Source organism: Pyricularia oryzae, chromosome 3 (genome assembly GCF_000002495.2).
Source record: "Pyricularia oryzae 70-15 chromosome 3, whole genome shotgun sequence".
In the NCBI taxonomy this organism is placed as follows: domain Eukaryota; kingdom Fungi; phylum Ascomycota; class Sordariomycetes; order Magnaporthales; family Pyriculariaceae; genus Pyricularia; species Pyricularia oryzae.
In genome coordinates this window covers 4,689,641-4,706,109 of record NC_017849.1, presented here as the reverse complement: position 1 = coordinate 4,706,109, position 16,469 = coordinate 4,689,641, and the positions used below count along the sequence as shown (strand labels likewise).

Sequence of the window (16,469 nt, the reverse complement as noted above, 5' to 3'; positions counted from 1 at the left end):
CTGGCATGGTTGGTTGTAATGGCGACGATCAAAGACGATGGTAGAAGTAAGCGCCAAGGCGCGGTAACACATGTTGCCAAGTCGGATCGCTTACAAACAAATGTCACAAATAACTGCTCGCCAATTACCTACCAATACCAAGTCTATATACTGTAGTATAAGTGACTCCTGGACAAGGGGTCCCATAAATAACCCCTCAATCAAAACAGAGCCCCAGGTTGCTCGGCCACTTTGACGCCGATGGAATATACTTGGCATAACGGCATTACAAATACATACATACCGACGAGCTTGCTATGTCTGGAGCTGGTTGGTGGTCAATATTATGAAGTGGAAGATTTGGGTATTGGTTGATATATTTTGGTTGATATACAATCTCAAGTTACGGGCCACGACCATTACAAAGCAAATACTACATAGTTCTAGTATGTACTACTTCTCGCACTTACATCTATAATTACCAATACGATCCACCTGCATAGTAAGTAGGACTGTGTCCAAATTAGATAAAAGACGCCATCTTCCCAGTGATGATATTCCCGACTTGGGACTCTTTCCTGTTTCTTATCCTCACATTGCGTTAGTGCCAACCCGCTCAAATCTCCACAATTGTATCCAGTTGCCAACAAGCTATACTGTGTATCGCCTTGAAAGGGCCTGCCTTTTGCCCCTCTTGATATCGTCACTCGGTAGATCGCCGTGGCCACCGGGGGGTTTGGACCAGAATCCAGCCTTGAAATAATCGACTTGATTTATTTTTGAAATAACCCCCCCTACCCGGAGCTTCCTCTTTTTCGACTTTCCTGCAGTCCAGGGACCTTTCAAACCAAAACAACCAGAACGTCGAGTCGATATACCGAAGAAAATGGCCATCCCATCAAAAGCGCGAGCGCTCATCAAAACCCAGAAGGGCAAGGTTGAGGTGCAGACCGTGCCGACGCCCAAGCTCCGGGACAATTACGTACTGGTCAAGACGACTGCAGTTGCGTTGTAGGTTATTCTTTTTTTTTTCTTTTCTTCTCCTCCGGGAAGGTTCCCCAAAGCACATCGCCTTCCATATTCCTTCCTCCCGGACTCTTTTATTTGGAAACCAGTCAAGAAACTGACTTTTTCATAGGAACCCCACCGAACCTCACGCCGTCTTCGATGATGACACGGTGCAACCCGGTAGCCTTGTGGGGTGCGACTTTGCCGGCGTAGTTGTCGAGGCTGGCGACAACAGCAGGTTCAAGCCCGGCGACAGGATCGCGGGAATGGCTCATGGAGGGTGAGTTTTCTTGTCTCTCCCCTTGGGTTTCTCTCATTCTTGTAGTTCCTATGCGACTCAAGACGGGTTCCCCAGATCACGACGGTCCTTGATGCGCTGACTTGATGGGAATGTTAGAAATGCCGAAAATATGGAGGACGGCGCGTTTGCAGAGTACATAAACGTCAAGGATGGCATCGCACTCAAGATTCCAGACAATATCACGGACGAGCAGGCGGCGACGTTGGGTGTTGGCGTCACGACTGTGGTGAGTTGAGCCGTTCAACCAATACCATTCTTTTGAGATTTGGTCCTTTTTGCCATGAACAGTAAAAAGAAGAAAAAAAGCTGATCATAACCTCGTAACACCAACAGGGTCAAGGTCTCTACCAAGCTCTCCGCCTGCCACTCCCCAACGACGCCGAGGCCGTGGCAGCTCATGCAGGGACCCCGATCCTCATCTACGGCGGCAGCACGGCAACGGGCGTGCTGGGCATCCAGTACGCCAAGCTCTCGGGGCTGAGGGTGCTGGCGACGGCGTCACCGCGGAACCACGAGTACCTCAAGTCAATCGGGGCGGACGAGGTGTACGACCACTCGTCGCCGACCTGGGTGGACGAGGTGCGCAAGTCGACGGGCGGCCGGCTGCGGCTGTGCTGGGACTGCATCGCGCGCGACGGGAGCCCGCAGGCCTGCGCGAGGGCGCTGGATCAGGACGAGCCCGGCGCAGTGTACCGCAACCTGCTCCCCGTCGAGGACGACGAGGTCAAGAGTGTCAACCCGGTCTTGGATGGGCCCGCCTTCACCTTGGGCTACACGGCCTTTGGGGAGGACATGAGTAAGTTGGGCAAGAACTGGCCGGCCTCCAAGGAGGATTACGAGTTTGCCAAGGTCTTTTGGAAGCTGACCGAGGACCTGCTCGCCCAGGGCAAGCTCAAGCCCGTCAGGCAGCAGGTTGATCGAGGAGGCAAGGGTTTGGAGCATGTGTTTGAGGGGATCCAGGATTTGAGGGATTGGAAGGTTAGCGGCTCCAAGCTGGTTTACCATGTCGCTTGAAGGAGAAAATTAGGATGCGATGTCTCGAGTCTGAGCAAGGCTGAAGGGGGCCTTAATGGTGCGAGACAACATGAATAACATGATTCCAAGAAACCAACAAAGTTGCCTAGGTAGGCTAAAGACACAAATGCTACATTATGCTTATGAATGCCCACAGGGCAATGTAACAGAGTGGTAAATGAAGCATTTGTTCTGCGTACAGAACCCCGAAAACTCCAAAACTCCTTGCGACGCCTATATCAGGATTAACAATGCTCAAGTTCAAACCCAACACGCCGGCGCGGACACTCTCTGGCAAGCCAAAAGAGAAAACGAACACTGTAAAACAATAAAAAGAAGCGAAAAAAAAGTTTTCACATGCCAGTGAGAACACCCCGCTTCTCCCCCTGCCTGTGCATGTCTGCGAGGAGTCCCACGATGCCCTTGAGGTTCTCGCGATGCGAGGTCTCAAAGTTCTTTGCGACGAACCGCTTGAAGATGGCACTGCACTCAATGACGGCAGTCTCGTGCAGCTCAAACCCGGCACCGCCCGACTCGCCACCGGCAGCAGCAGCCTTCCTCGGCTCGTAGACGCTCCAGATGCGCACGCCACCGGGGGCGTCGGCGCGGCACCTGACGCCGCCGTCGAAGCTCTGGAAGACGGCCGGGACGGTGATGTCCTTGTGCACACCCGGCAGGATGGGGATGCGGTCCGACACCTCGTACGACTCGAGCTTGCGGCCGTCGGCGCGGAAAAAAGGGTCGTCGACCACCTCGTCGACCGAGAGCGGGCGCCGCTTGAAGCCCTTTTGGAACGGGTGCGGCTTCATCAGCGGCTCGTACGACGTGTGCAGCGCGGCGAGAACGGCGGACGGTGGGAGGTCTGGTGGGAGAGGGTACGAGACCTCGATCGTCATCTGGGCGACCATTTTTGTTTGATGGTGTGTTGATACCTAGGAAGGCTCCAAGGGGGGAGACACGTGATTGCAGCGTGACGCGGCCAGTCACGTGGCTGGAATCCTGTTTTCGTCTGGTATGTTCTTTTTTTTTTTGAGTTGGATCTTGATTCAAGTTGAACAGCCTGGCGACACAGCAAGCAGGTGTTTCGTCGCCGTCAAATTCAATCTTCAAGCTTTGGGTCGAGAAAAGTATCGAGAGCTGAGATTTTTTGGATTGGGTTTCAACCACAACCGCAACTCCCAGGGACCAAACCTTGGTGCCGTGAGGCAGGCACTCGGACACACAGACTAAAACCGAAGTGCACGTCTCGTCTGATGTGGTAACGTTGAGGGGCGGATTTGAGAAATGCCGAGATGCTGCACGTTATCGGCGATAGGATGACAATACAAAAAAGATCAGGTCAAAAGAAAGCGGACAAGAGAAAGAACTTTTTATGGCGGTGAAGACGGCGCGATTGCAAAAAAGAGAGTATTATTATCTTTGTTCAAATCATTTCGTGCTATTGCTTGGTTTATCTATTCACTAGAACTAGATCTTTAGTGCTTTTTTTTTTTTTTTTAGACAATGCTGACAAGGCGCGGATGACATTGAGGCGCTGCCCACTTGACTGTGGAAGGAGGTGGTGTCATGAAACGTGAGTTGGGTCATTAGGGGCAAGCCAGACCACTAAAAAAGATTACAATTCCGGTACGATTTCTGGTAACCATATCAGAACTCATGTTGGGTTTGATGGCTGGCTTTACAATTGAAAGTCGTAAATGTACCGAGTACGATGCAAGAATACGACGAACTCTTTAATAGGACGGTCATCTTGGGTTCTGTGCCTTGTTCGCTTCAATTAGACCCTGACAGGCCACAGCAAATGGCGCTAGCATTGCCTAGAATCCCACAGTCAGCAACGAGGCTGCTTTTTTATTTTTACTTTTGAGCCCCTTTGCTGACTGACGACCCTCTTATTAACAGAAATCCAATCAGCATGTGTTAATACCGTAAATACCGGGACCTGTGCTAAACGTAGAATTACAACCAACACCCTTTCAAGACTTAGCTAACCGCCCCAGCTCCCACATCATGCCAACCGCATGTGGTCATGCATGGCCTTGGAATAACTGCTGCGAATGTCTTCCTAAAAGACCGGCCGACCGTTCGACGGCCCAGCCCGGCTTGTGCGGTGCCGGGATCGGATGGGATGAGTCCGCCAAGAATCGCAGCCCAGAGCGCCAACGCCGCGTGCACAGTCGCAGGGCTATTCGAGGGGCACACTCGGACAATCGAAGGACAGTGCTGTGACGTGACCCTGGTTTAGCCTACACCGAACCACGCGTGCGCTTTGTCGCAGGCACAGTCAACTGGTCCTACGCGTAAATCATTAAAAAAAAAGAATGGTGTACCAGAAAGAGCTCGCCCAAGGAGCGGTCAAGCCCGCCGGCCATGTCTGTGACTTACATGCTGCCAGGCAACTCGGGAGGCATCGGGTTGAAGTGGTCCCACAAGGCAAACAGGGCACCTTTTCGGGGAGGCTGGAGAAGGGTTGCAAAGAATTTACGGATAATAGGTATGAGCCGATGCGATGAGGCCTAATTAGGTTTTGTGACAACACATCAAAGCATGGCAGGGAATAGTTTGTTTGTTTTCAACCCCTCTTTTTTTTTTGTTCTTTCTCACTCCATCTTTTTTTTTTTTTTTTTTTTTTTTTTTTTTTTTGTTTTCGTCCCTCTGGTCATAGCCTTTGAAATGGTGTTTTGCCTCCTGTGTGGTGACGACGTTCTGGCGGTGAAGCAGCACTTGGGCGGGGCACTATCCCCAGCCACTGGTCGACCCGATATTTTCTTTTCCGAGATTTGTTTTTGCTCCAAAGCTTCATTCTATTTTACGGAGTATGCTAAATTACCTGCAAGCTTGCTTTTGTTTCGAGGGCGCTGAAGAAATTCTTTTTTCTTCAGGTTCCAGACAGAGTCAGGAGTATCCTGTAAGGGTCCTCCTGTCAAGGTTGCCGCCACATTTTTCTGCCAAGAATCAAGAATGAGCGCAAAACGCCCTGACCTTGAAAGGCAGACCCCGGTTATTGGGATGGGACCAAATCAATCAAACCAAACCAGATCAGATCTGAATAGGCTTCCAGATATTGGGCATCATTCGGGCTGGAGACCACCAACTCCTCCCCACCCACCTGGCAACTTACCAAAACACCGAACCCAGCCAGTAGTTAACGTTAAATGTCTCTAACCTGACGAGCTGGAAGCTGGGCCGGTGGTCGCATGGAGGGTTCTGGAAGTCCAGGCCCGCAGACCCATCAATACCTATTTTGGCTACGGAGTACATGGACTGTACTGCGGTATGTAGGTAGTCCAAAGACCCTGACATGGGCCTGGACGTGCACTGCAGCATCCTGCTGCTTACTTGCGTGCGCAAACATGCATCTCTCGCCCGTTGCTGCTGTTACTGCCTCCGAGATGAGGCTGCATATCCGCCACGAGTGCCTGACTTGGCAGCTGTACATTCATTGCATAGACACGTATATACAGTGCATGGTGCATAAGATTTTCCCAGGGCCGCTATGTATAGCTACCTTACTTCACCTGGCGACAAGGGGTTTGATTCCGACTGCTACTGGAACTTGGCCAATGACCCTCGATATACCAGTCATAGGTGGGATATAGCGCAGCTTATGGAGTTGGTGCTGCTGGTTGTTGTGTCCAAAAATACATACGAAGCACATTACATATGGCGCAGCAGTTAAATACAATCACAATGCCAAATCCATGGCACGGGCATGAACCAGTCAGATAAAAAAAGAAAAACAGAAAAAAAAAAAACGACTCGGTCTAGAACTAGAGTTTTCCAGCATTGACTACGACGTACTCGTTTTGTCGTGTTGAAGGCGGCCAAGCTAACGCGCGCCGCTGACGATCAATGGGGCGCCGGGCAATCCATGGCAACATGGTCGATCCGGTCGTCTTTCACCCTTCCCGTCTTCCCTGTCGTAGGCAAATTCCAACAGCGCCAATTTCGGGTGCTGACCGCCTCTCGTTCAGTCGGCCGGCTGGATAAGGGCTCGAGTAGGCTTGCAGGGTAATTGATACACGAGAATTTCGGCTGGTTAATAGCTAGCCCATGCGGAAATGGAGGGGTTTAGCCTGTACCTAGTGTTCAAGAAAAGTTCCAAATAAAGGCGACCCCGGTTCTAGCGTTTCACGTTTTTTTTTTTTTTTTTTTTGACAGGACAAAAAAACACGTCGGATGAACACGTCAAGAAATATGGGATGACATCTCCAAAGGCAGACCAGTGAACCAAGCTCTGATCAGATGAAATCCAATTAACTATTACCTACGTGAATGCAAGCTAATCCGGCTTTTGCATCTCGGCCCACTTGCCAGACGCCGCCCAGCCTGTTGTTCGGGGTGACAAGAGTAAAGAGAAAGGTCAGGAGAGCCGGATGGATCCCTGCGGATAGGGACAGGAATTACTACCGTATGTAGTGAGTAGTGAGGGGCAGTCCCCCATGTGCTTGGGGGGCTGAATTTCTTCTGCACAGGCTGGCTAAACCGGGGTCGATCGGGGGAGGGAAAACGCCAAGGGACCATGTGCTTTTTTTGGTGCCGTTCAAGCCCGCAATTGAGTTCTTAAAGTTGCTGCATTTTCAGTGCTAGCATGTAAATATCCTTTTATGGAAGAGTCTCGGTTAAAACAATTAAAGAACACCACTCGTCTCCGAGGATCCAAGCCATATTGAGTTGGCTTGAACAAAAGTTCGGAGGATTTGCCGAAATGGAAGCTGGAGATCACCAGGTTCCCCGTAGCTGTTACCCACCTTGCCGCTGTAACGTTTTTACAAAGAGAGAACACAAAATGGGTACAAAAGCAAAAAAAGAGAAGGCGGGCAGCTACCACACCACACCCTTATCCCTGTCAAAGCGGTCGTCGGGTGCGACTGGGTGGGCACTTACGGGACCAATGACGCTGGCGCCCAGCCATCAATCCATCCATTTTGCCTCTCTTTTTTCCCTCCCACCCGTCAATGCACATGCGCATGATCGTTGTTTACCCCCTCTCCTTTTTAGTTAAACGTGCAAAGTCCCGTCCCATCCCTGAGAACACGGTCAACACTCATAAGAAATACATTTGAGCAGGGTGTTGAAGATAATAAAAAATAAAAAAAAGAGGCAGACCGGGGGTGGTACAGAACCTTCTATTCCGGGCCACATTCGTTTAGGAGTGCTACGTAAAGTGGTAGTCATTCCCTCCAGCGCGCCAACCACGACCCGCTCCCTTTCTTCTATTGAAAGGAGGGAAATATTGGGGAGCTGTATGTTTTGGATTTCCTGAGGTCTAGCTAACACCAATTTGCAGGTGCGGGACGGAACATCCGTACCTTGCCGACTTTCATACCTCACCTGCCCAGCTCACCTCACTTACCTTGGTTGCTTGTTTGGCTGGGCTTCCGCAGATGGCAGATGGTGACGAACCATTTGCAAGATCGGCTCACATAACAAACAACCCGACCAAGGGAAGAAGCATTCCCTACTCGAATCTCCTCCCGTGCCACATACCAGAAAAAAAACATCAAGTGATAAGCCCACCAAGCGACCGCTCCTGCATCCTGGAGGGGGAAAGGGAAGGGGTGTTGTGTCACACTGCACCGGTACTGCCACCAATCCTGTTCGTTCACGGCCCATAAGCTCTTCTACGGTCTGCAACCCAGCACAACAGCACGATTGGTTCCTTTTGCGCAAGCCACCATTCTCACCTCCTTCAAATCAAATTACACAGAGGAGGGGGAACAGAAAAAAAAATTCTCAAAGAATTCTGGGAGGCGGGAGTTGACAGAATCGCATAGCAGAGTAGCAAACCTCACGCCTTACGTGACACTCACGCATACAGCTCGACGCACCCGATTTCGTCTACGGTCGCAAGACCGCTCGTTGTTTTACCGTTTCCTTTTTGTACACGATACCCACGCGACCGATTCTACGAACATAGGGGCTCCCTGCGACGCCATCTCGCAGCGCATGCGAGCTGCCCGTCTTTTTTTAAATCACAGCCTTCTTTCACCACGAACTCCACAGACTCTTCTCGGTCTTTAAGAGTTGCGAAACCCCGCAGAACGCTAGCGTCCATGTGTTTTACGCCCGCACAACCGCAAACCACCACCACCGTGAAAGCCTTGAACTTCCAGGATGGCCACGGCAGAGGTTCTGTTCTCTACGTCCGCCGGCTGGACAGGAGACGCCGCAGATGGCTGGCCGTCGATATGGCATGGGACGAGGACGATTGGATCGGTTGAGCGCCATGCGCAGCAGACTCGGGATGACCTGCGCCGGAGACTAAGATGGATTGCTCAGACGTGGGCTAGTGAAAGGGTAAGTTCTCGATATGGAACTTGTCGCCCCTTGGCTGATGCATGGTTCAGAGCCCCTGAGTACTGCATGGCACGCTGCAGTATGAGGTGTGGCGGATAAGCCTGGGCGCTTTTTTCAAGAGTTGGATCCAGCTATCAACTACTTCCTTGGAGGTGGAATGAGGTAGATTTATTGACAACTGAGCTCCGTGTGTAGGAACAAAGGCGACATGTCACGACACAGAAAAGGTCTTCATTTGTACCCCTGATAACACCAGACATCAGCCCAAGATGGTCACACAGATTGGCACAGGCTGGTGTCATATCCCGTGACCCCAACTCGGATGACGACATTCTTCCCAGTACCCCGACGGATCTTACAGAAACCTATCAGTCTGTGACTAGGCGCCTGTCAGACTCGGCACACCTTGATTCAGTACCTACAGCAAATGGTCAACCTGCGTCTCGGAGGAGTCGGGATAGAGACATGTTTGCCGATCCGAGCTCAACTGTTGATGTCGACTTCTCGTCTGGACAAGGGTTCAGGGAATTTGCCAAGAAAAAGAAAAAGGCACCCGCGGCACCCGCACCGACCAACAATAACAACGATGAGAAGAAGGATGAACCAGCCGATAACGGCGGCGGCGACGACAAGAACAACGGAAATGCAGACTCCGGCGCTGGCGGCGGTGACGCAGGCAACGGTGGAGACGAGAAAAAGGATGACAAGAAAGACGACAACGCCGGCGGTGCTGATGACCCTTGGGGAGACTTGGCAGCCGTGGGTGGCAAGAAGAAGAAGGGTAAGAAGGGCGCGGCCACCGAGGACAAGGAGGAACCCCCGGCCTCCTCAACATTTGACGCCTTCCAAGAAATCAAACTGGACGAGGGACCCAATCTAGACCTTAGCTTTGATTCAAAATCGAATGAGAAAGCACCCTCAACCTTTGGGGCGTGGGGATCTAGTTGGAGTACAGGGGGATTGGGCGCATCTTGGGGCTTTGGAGCAACCAAAACTAACACTCCTGCAGAAGAAGAGAAAAAGGAAGAGGATAATCCTTGGAGCCTTAATCGCCCAAAACCTAAGAAAAAGGGCGCGACTGGATTCTCCTTTGGCGACATCGGTGAAGTGGAGGAAGTCATTGAGCCTAAGAAGGAGGAGCCCGTGGCGAGCGATGACTGGGGTGGGTGGGGCACTGCAGGCAAGAAGAAAGGTAAAAAGGCTGAACCTGAGACCGAGCCCGAGCCGGAACCACCAAAACCTGTCGATCCTCCACCAGAGGACATATGGGGAGCGGTGAGTTCGAAGAAGGACAAGAAGAAGAAGAAGGGCGCGGCAGAGGAGGTTAAGGAAGAGCCCCCTAAAGAACCAGACCCTCCGCCACCACCAGCAGAGGACATTTGGGGTGCTGCGGCATCCAAGAAGGACACCAAGAAGAAAAAGGGCAAGGCTTCTATTTGGGGCGAGCCAGCAAAGGAACCGGAGCCAGAGCCAGAGCCTGTCAAAGAGCCGGAGCCGGAGCCGGAGCCGGAGCCAGAGCCGGAACCAGAACCGGAAAAGAAGGAGGAGGAGAGCAGCGGCTGGGGTATTTGGGGAGCAGCAACCACCAAGAAGGACAAGAAGAAAAAGAAGGTAGTTGAGGAGCCAAAGGTTGAAGAACCGCCACCGCCGCCGCCAGCACCAGAGCCCGAACCCGCTCCTGTAGAGAGTGCTTGGGGATGGGGTACCACGACAACAACAACCAAGAAGAAGAAGGGCAAAAACGCTGTTGAAGAAGCACCTCCTCCAGAACCAGAGCCTGTCAAGGAACCCGACCCCGAGCCAGAACCAGAGAAGAAGGTCGAGGAAGATATATGGGGCTTGTCCACCTCTAAAAAGGACAAGAAAAAGAAGAAGGGTGCCGTCGAAGAGGTTCCCGAGCCGCCCCCAGAGGAGAAACCGGCCGAAGATGAGAAGAAGGACGATTTCGATTTTGGGTTTACGGCAACGAGCTCCAAAAAGGACAAGGACAAAGACAAGGAAAAGGACAAGAAGAAGAAGACCAAGTCCTCCTCCATCTGGGGCGAGCCGGTCAAGGATCCAGAGCCCGAACCTGAGCCCGAAAAGCCCGCCGAGCCCGAGAAGAAGGAAGAAGACGACTTTTGGGCCTCGATCGGAGGTACTAGCAAAAAAGACAAGAAAAAGAAGGGCAAAACGGCCGAGGAGCCACCGCCACCGCCACCTGCAGAGCCAGAACCCGAACCCGAGCCCGAAAAAACCGAAGATTTCGACTTCGGTTGGGGTGCGGCGGCAACCAAGAAGGACAAGAAGAAGAAAGGCAAGACCGCCGAGCCTGATCCCGAGCCGGAGCCTGAACCAGAGAAAAAGGTGGAAGAGGACGACTTCTGGGCATCCATTGGTACCGGCAAGAAGGATAAGGACAAGAAGAAAAAGAAGGGAGACGATGCCTTGATCGACTTGGAGACGCCCAAAGAGGAGAAGAAGGAAGAAAAAGACGACTTCTGGAGTTCGTTTGGCACGAGCAGCAAAAAGGACAAGGATAAAGACAAGAAGAAGAAGGACAAGGAAGAGTCTTCTGTCAAGCCAGACGCCATCGAGGAGCCTTCCGAAGATATTTGGGGCGTTTCATCATCCAAGAAGAAAAAGGACAAGTCGAGCAGCAAAAACGTCCCCGTCGAGGTCGTGGGTGACACGGACATTGCCTCTGTACAACCTGATTCCATCGAAGAGGCAAAGGATGATGGTGGCTGGTTCGGCACCTCGTCCAAATCCAAGGACAAAGACAAGGAGAAGAAGAAGGAAAAGGAGAAGGAAAAGGAGCCCAAACTGAGCAAGAAAGAGCAGGAGAAATTGGACAAGGAGAAGGAAAAGGAGCGCAAAAAGGCCGAGAAGGCCGAGAAGGAAAGGGCCAAACAGGAAGCTGAAGAAGCTGCACGTGCTGAGGAGGAGGCTGCGCGTGCTGCCGAAGAGGCCGCAGCTCGTGAAGCGGAGGAGGCGGCACAGGCTGCCAAGGAGGCCGAAGAGGCGGCTGCACGGGAGGCTGAAGAAGCGGCTCAAGCAGCTAAGGAGGCCGAAGAGGCCGAGATTCTCAAGGAGGAGGCCGAACTCAAAGCTCTGCAAGCTAAAAAGGACAAAGGCAGGCCCAAGATGACCAAGAAGGACACAGATCGATACAATCTCCTCAAATCCAAGGCAGATATACGCAGCGAAGCAGCCGCAAACAAAGAGGCCGAGGAGGCTGCCGCCCGCGAGGCTGAAGAGGCCGCTGCACGTGAGGCTGAGGAAGCGGCGCAGGCTGCTAAGGAGGCCGAAGAAGCTGCCGCACGCGAGGCTGAAGAGGCAGCTGCACGTGAGGCTGAGGAAGCGGCGCAGGCTGCTAAGGAGGCCGAAGAAGCTGCCGCACGCGAGGCTGAGGAACAAGCGCAGCGCGAACGCGAAGAGGCGGAGGCCAAAAAGAAGTCTAAGTCATCGTCCAAAGACAAGGAAAAGAGCTCATCCAAATCCAAATCCAAAGACAAAGATGCCAAGAGTAGCAGCAAGGATAAGGATAAGGATAAGGACAAAAAGAGTAAGGACAAGGATAAAGACAAGGAAAAGGATAAGGAGGCCGACAAGGAAGCCGACAAGGACCAGGATGATTTTGACAAGGAGCTTGAAAAGGATCTGCTTAATCTTACCCCGGAAAATGTGGAGGAACTCTTAAATGAGGAGCCCCCCGCGGAGGTGGAAAAGCCCAAGGAGGCGCCAGCGTCGGACGCGTTCAGCTTTTGGGGTGCATCCAAAAAAGGCGCCAAATCAGCCACTTCCGAAATTAAAAAGGCTGAGTCATCAACGATTCCAGAAGATGCCACGGACGGCCTGGGCGACAACAGCGCAGATGTGTCCTCGGGCAAGGCTACAAAGAGTAGCAAGAAGGTTGGGTCCAAGGTGGCGGACCGCCTGAAGGCTTTTCAAGCGTCAACAACACCACCACCTGAGGAGGAAGAAGAGGTTATTCCAGACCCAGTGCCGCCGCCCCCACCACCACCACCACCAGCCGAACCGCCCGCTGAAGAAAGCGGCAAAAAGAAGAAAAAGTCTAAAAAGGCAGCTGCGGTTGCACCCGAAGTTGTTGAAGTTGTCCCTGAAGTTGTCCCTGAAGTCGAAGCGGAAGCTCCACCTGAAGTTGAAATTGTCGAGGAGCCTACTCCCCCGCGCAGAAAAGTCAGGTCGCATCTGCCCGGTAGTTTCCCAATGGACGACGAAGACGAAATAGTTGACATTGTCGATATGTCTCCCGAAAAGAAGTCGTCCAAGAAATCCAAATCACGATCCAAGTCAGGATCCGTCTCGGTGCCCCCTGCAGCTCCTCCCCCTCCCCCGCCGCCGCCTGCTGTTCCCGATGCGCCACCCGCTGTTCCCGACGCGCCGCCCTCTACCGAGGAGGAAAAGCCGTCGAAGAAAGAGCGCGCCAAGATCAGCCGCGAGGGGTCAGCATCCTGGGGAATGTGGAACGCCGCTCCGCGCAAAGAGGAAAAACGTCCTTCGCGGTCGGAGCGTAAGGAGTCTGGCTCATCGTCCAAGACTCGGGAGGAAAGACCAGAGCGCATCAAGGAGGCGCCGGCCAAGGCACGGGTAGCTAGTGTACTAGCGAGCACGCCACCTTTGTCGCGATCGGCGTCAACCCGCGAGAAGAAGAGCTCTAGCCGCTCACGCCGCAGTGCCGAAGTGAACCATGGGCTCGCATCGCCGCCTCCGGAGGAAGCGCCAGAAATGACCGACAAGGCCGCTAGGATTTTCGGTCTCAAGTCGTCGGGCAGTCGGCGCAGCAAGACGCGATCCGCGCCTCCAGAGGACGAGGACATTGTCATGGTTGGGGCCTTGGATGCCAGCCCAGAAAAGCCATCGCGTCGCAGATCTAAGGTAAATATTGATCTCGTGCAACGTCAAACTAGAAAATGGGGACGAGCGACTGACTTGACGCAGCGTGAGCGTGAACAGGTCCCCAGGGATGAAGACATCGTCATGGTCGATAATCCTGACCCCACGACGCCACTCAAGCGATCAAACTCGAGCGCCAAGAAAGGTCTGGCAGGTCTGTTTGGAGGCATCCTCTCGACACCGCGATCCGAAGCTCGTCCTGACGGTCGACCGGAGCTCCGTCGCCGGGGGACGTACATGACAACCGATGATGAGGGCATGCATGGTGGGCCTTCTGGAGCTGCCACGGAGACGGAAGAGGCAAGACGGGCTGCCCGCCGTGCTCGCCGCGCAGAGCGGGGTGGGGTTGACCCACGCCATGCCGACGAAGCGAGGGTAGAGAAAGATGAAGCCCGTCGGGAGCGTAGACGGAAGCATGAGGACGAAAACGCGGAAGCGAGGCGGCAAGAGGAGAGGGAGGCAAGGCGCGCGGAGCGTAGGGCGCAGCGAGCAAGGGACGAGGCGGATCGAGCGGCTGCCGAGGAGCAGCAGCAGAAAGACGCCGAAAGGGCCGAGAGGCGTCGCATGCGGAGAGAGCGCGAACGCCAAGCGGCTGCCGCATCCGCACCGGAGGACGGGCATCCCGAAGCTCGACCTGAGCGACATCGTCGTGGGCATGAGAGTGAACGGGAAGACGACGAGGAGAGGCGGCGTCGCAGGGAAGCGCGTCGGGCGGCTAGGGAGGCCGAGGCTGGTGGGGGCGGCAAGTCAAGCAGTCGACGGCACCGTGGCGAGAATCCGTACCCACGCGAAGCAGACCGTCGCAAGGACGGGTGGCCGCACTCTGGAACGTCATCATGGGTTAAGGACCACTCTGACGCGCCGCCGCCGCCCGAGGGCGAGGATGAAGACGCAAGGCGGGAAGCGCGGCGGGCAGCCCGTCGGCGAAGCAAGTATGGTGGAAGTGGGGGTGGGGACGATATTGACGCCGCGGCGGCCGAGGACGAACATCACAGGCGGAGACGGCACCGGGATGAGGCGCGGCGGGCGCCGACGGCCGGTGGATCAGACGGGAGCGACGAGCGCAGGCAGAGCCGACGGAACTCGGTGTTTGGAGACACTGCCCCGGCGGCAAGGAGCAGCTGGTGGAAGAAGCTAACTGGATCTTAGGCGTGCTTTTGAGCGAGCGTATTTTCACTGTTTTGTTTGAATTTTTGTTGTTGCAAGTTTGTCACCAGTAGATAGAGGAGGTGTAAGCTTTTTGGATACTCCCTTGGGCGAACAATCAATACCCATTATGTAGCTTCATATTATACATGCTTCAACATTTTTTTACATTTAACTGAGGTTTCTTTTTCGCCTTGACGTGCAGCAATGAGAAGACGGCCAACAGAGCATCAACCGCTAAGTGATGCGAATACTATGTGGGTACAAAAACCGCAGACTAACTAGAATGACCAAGCCAAGGCTTGACAGACGGTCCAGAACGCATACCCGGAGATGTTTTGCGAGATGTCATTGCCAAGCCGGGACTGGGCTTCGTCATCGACTTGGCTGCGGGACTAGACGAGGCGGCCAAGAGAGGGGGAGGGGGATTCCTACGAAGAGCCCTACCAAACGAAGGTCGGTATCCAAAAAGGGCAGGTTGGGCAGGTTTTCAGCCAAGACAGAAAAGGCGGTGCAGAACTGGATATTACATTAGTACATCATCGGCCTTGCATACTTTTTGTCTAATTGGTGATATCAGCCTCACGAGGCTCTTGTTATTTTGGACTGCTGGGAAGATGCCGGCTTTGCATATTTAGAACCTGCCGGATAAGGCTGCGTACATCAATAGAAACCAGGATATGGCGTCTTTTTATGAAATTTTATTTTGGATAAGATTGTGTTATTTTCAGCCCCTCCTATTATTGTCCCGTGCGTTTGAGCATGGTTTCTGCCTGGTGGAGGAGCGTTTGGGAACGTGGATTTTCAGAAAAGGCTGTTGTGGGTTCTTGTGTATGCAAGGATGTGTGGGATTGAAGATAGTGCTGGCTATTAGAAAACTGTAATACAAAAAAAAAAAAAAAAAAAAAAAAGAAGAAGCACAGCAGTAGTGTGGTTCTTGGGATTCATGGTTCGAGTTTCTAGAACCGAAAAGCACATTTGTAATTCGACGGAGGACCAGCTCAGACATCCCCACTCCCTTTTCCGTCGGTGACCAAACTCGGCGACAGGGCAAGTGCCGCTTGGACCAGAACCCTGGTTCGAATAATCCTGGCGAAGAAATAACCTCCATTAGCCAATAATCCCTGGCGGCTCTTTTTCTCTTTCTGTTGGCTGTTGGTAATTGGGTACGACGTTTACTTAGTACGTGGTTGACGTGGTAGGAAACGAAATAAAAGGTCACGAGGGATCTACCTTGCTCTCCTTGGTTCGGGATACCCATGGTGTCTGGGATACGTCCTGTAGATTATCAAGATCCAGTGGCCCCGTAGCTCGGTCTGGAAAAGAGTAAAGAAGAGGGGCACGGCCTCGGGGGCGGACTTGAGTATCTATCTGGCCTGATATCATTTAAGGTATGGGGGAATTACTGGAGAACGCAGGCTTGGCATTTGTTTAGTGCACCGACAGTATCTACCTGTTGGTGCCTGATGCGTTACAATCGTTATCTTGCCGAAATGTTACAAAACAAAACAACACAAAATAAAATAAAAGCCTGCGGCCCTTCTTTCTCTCTCGTGCCCCTGGAAAAACAATCATCACCTCGGTTGAGTTTCCCACGTGCGTTTGGTTCCACCATTTGGGCCCTCAGCCTCAAATAGTGGGCTTATTGCATCTTTTTGTGAATGGAAAGGGAACCATGGGGGCGATAACAGAAAAAAAGAGTTTATTTTTGACATGCATGTTGCAAATCCAAATGCGAGACGAGGAAGACATGGGACGTATGGCAATTGATGGGATGACACCCCTCTCCGACCAGCGAATCCAAACGACCACCCGAACCTTG

At 52.9% G+C, this 16,469-nt stretch overlaps 4 protein-coding genes across 4 annotated transcripts; 2 read left to right on the top strand and 2 right to left on the bottom strand.

Annotated features, from left to right (window-relative positions):
* The first annotated feature begins 504 nt into the window (after window positions 1–504).
* Window positions 505–2,500, top strand: MGG_05132 (uncharacterized protein). Its single transcript, XM_003712613.1, has 4 exons — window positions 505–990; window positions 1,118–1,267; window positions 1,385–1,514; window positions 1,622–2,500. Exons 1-4 carry the CDS (start codon window positions 866–868, stop codon window positions 2,300–2,302), a joined length of 1,086 nt encoding a protein of 361 aa, XP_003712661.1. The 5' UTR covers window positions 505–865; the 3' UTR covers window positions 2,303–2,500.
* On the bottom strand, window positions 1,904–3,711 carry MGG_05131 (uncharacterized protein). The gene has a single exon (XM_003712612.1). The coding sequence runs from the start codon at window positions 3,208–3,210 to the stop codon at window positions 2,656–2,658; it is 555 nt and encodes a 184-aa protein (XP_003712660.1). The 5' UTR covers window positions 3,211–3,711; the 3' UTR covers window positions 1,904–2,655.
* Window positions 3,712–4,285: 574 nt separating this feature from the next.
* MGG_15129 (uncharacterized protein) lies at window positions 4,286–6,183 on the bottom strand (the record flags this gene model as incomplete). Its single annotated transcript, XM_003712611.1, has 6 exons — window positions 4,286–4,487; window positions 4,688–4,761; window positions 5,133–5,160; window positions 5,424–5,571; window positions 5,642–5,733; window positions 6,104–6,183. 6 exons carry the CDS (start codon window positions 6,181–6,183, stop codon window positions 4,286–4,288), a joined length of 624 nt encoding a protein of 207 aa, XP_003712659.1.
* Window positions 6,184–7,223: 1,040 nt separating this feature from the next.
* Window positions 7,224–14,828, top strand: MGG_05129 (uncharacterized protein). The gene is made up of 4 exons (XM_003712610.1): window positions 7,224–8,602; window positions 8,798–11,911; window positions 11,990–13,483; window positions 13,547–14,828. The coding sequence occupies exons 1-4, from the start codon at window positions 8,420–8,422 to the stop codon at window positions 14,648–14,650; spliced, it is 5,895 nt and encodes a 1,964-aa protein (XP_003712658.1). The 5' UTR covers window positions 7,224–8,419; the 3' UTR covers window positions 14,651–14,828.
* Window positions 14,829–16,469: the final 1,641 nt, after the last annotated feature.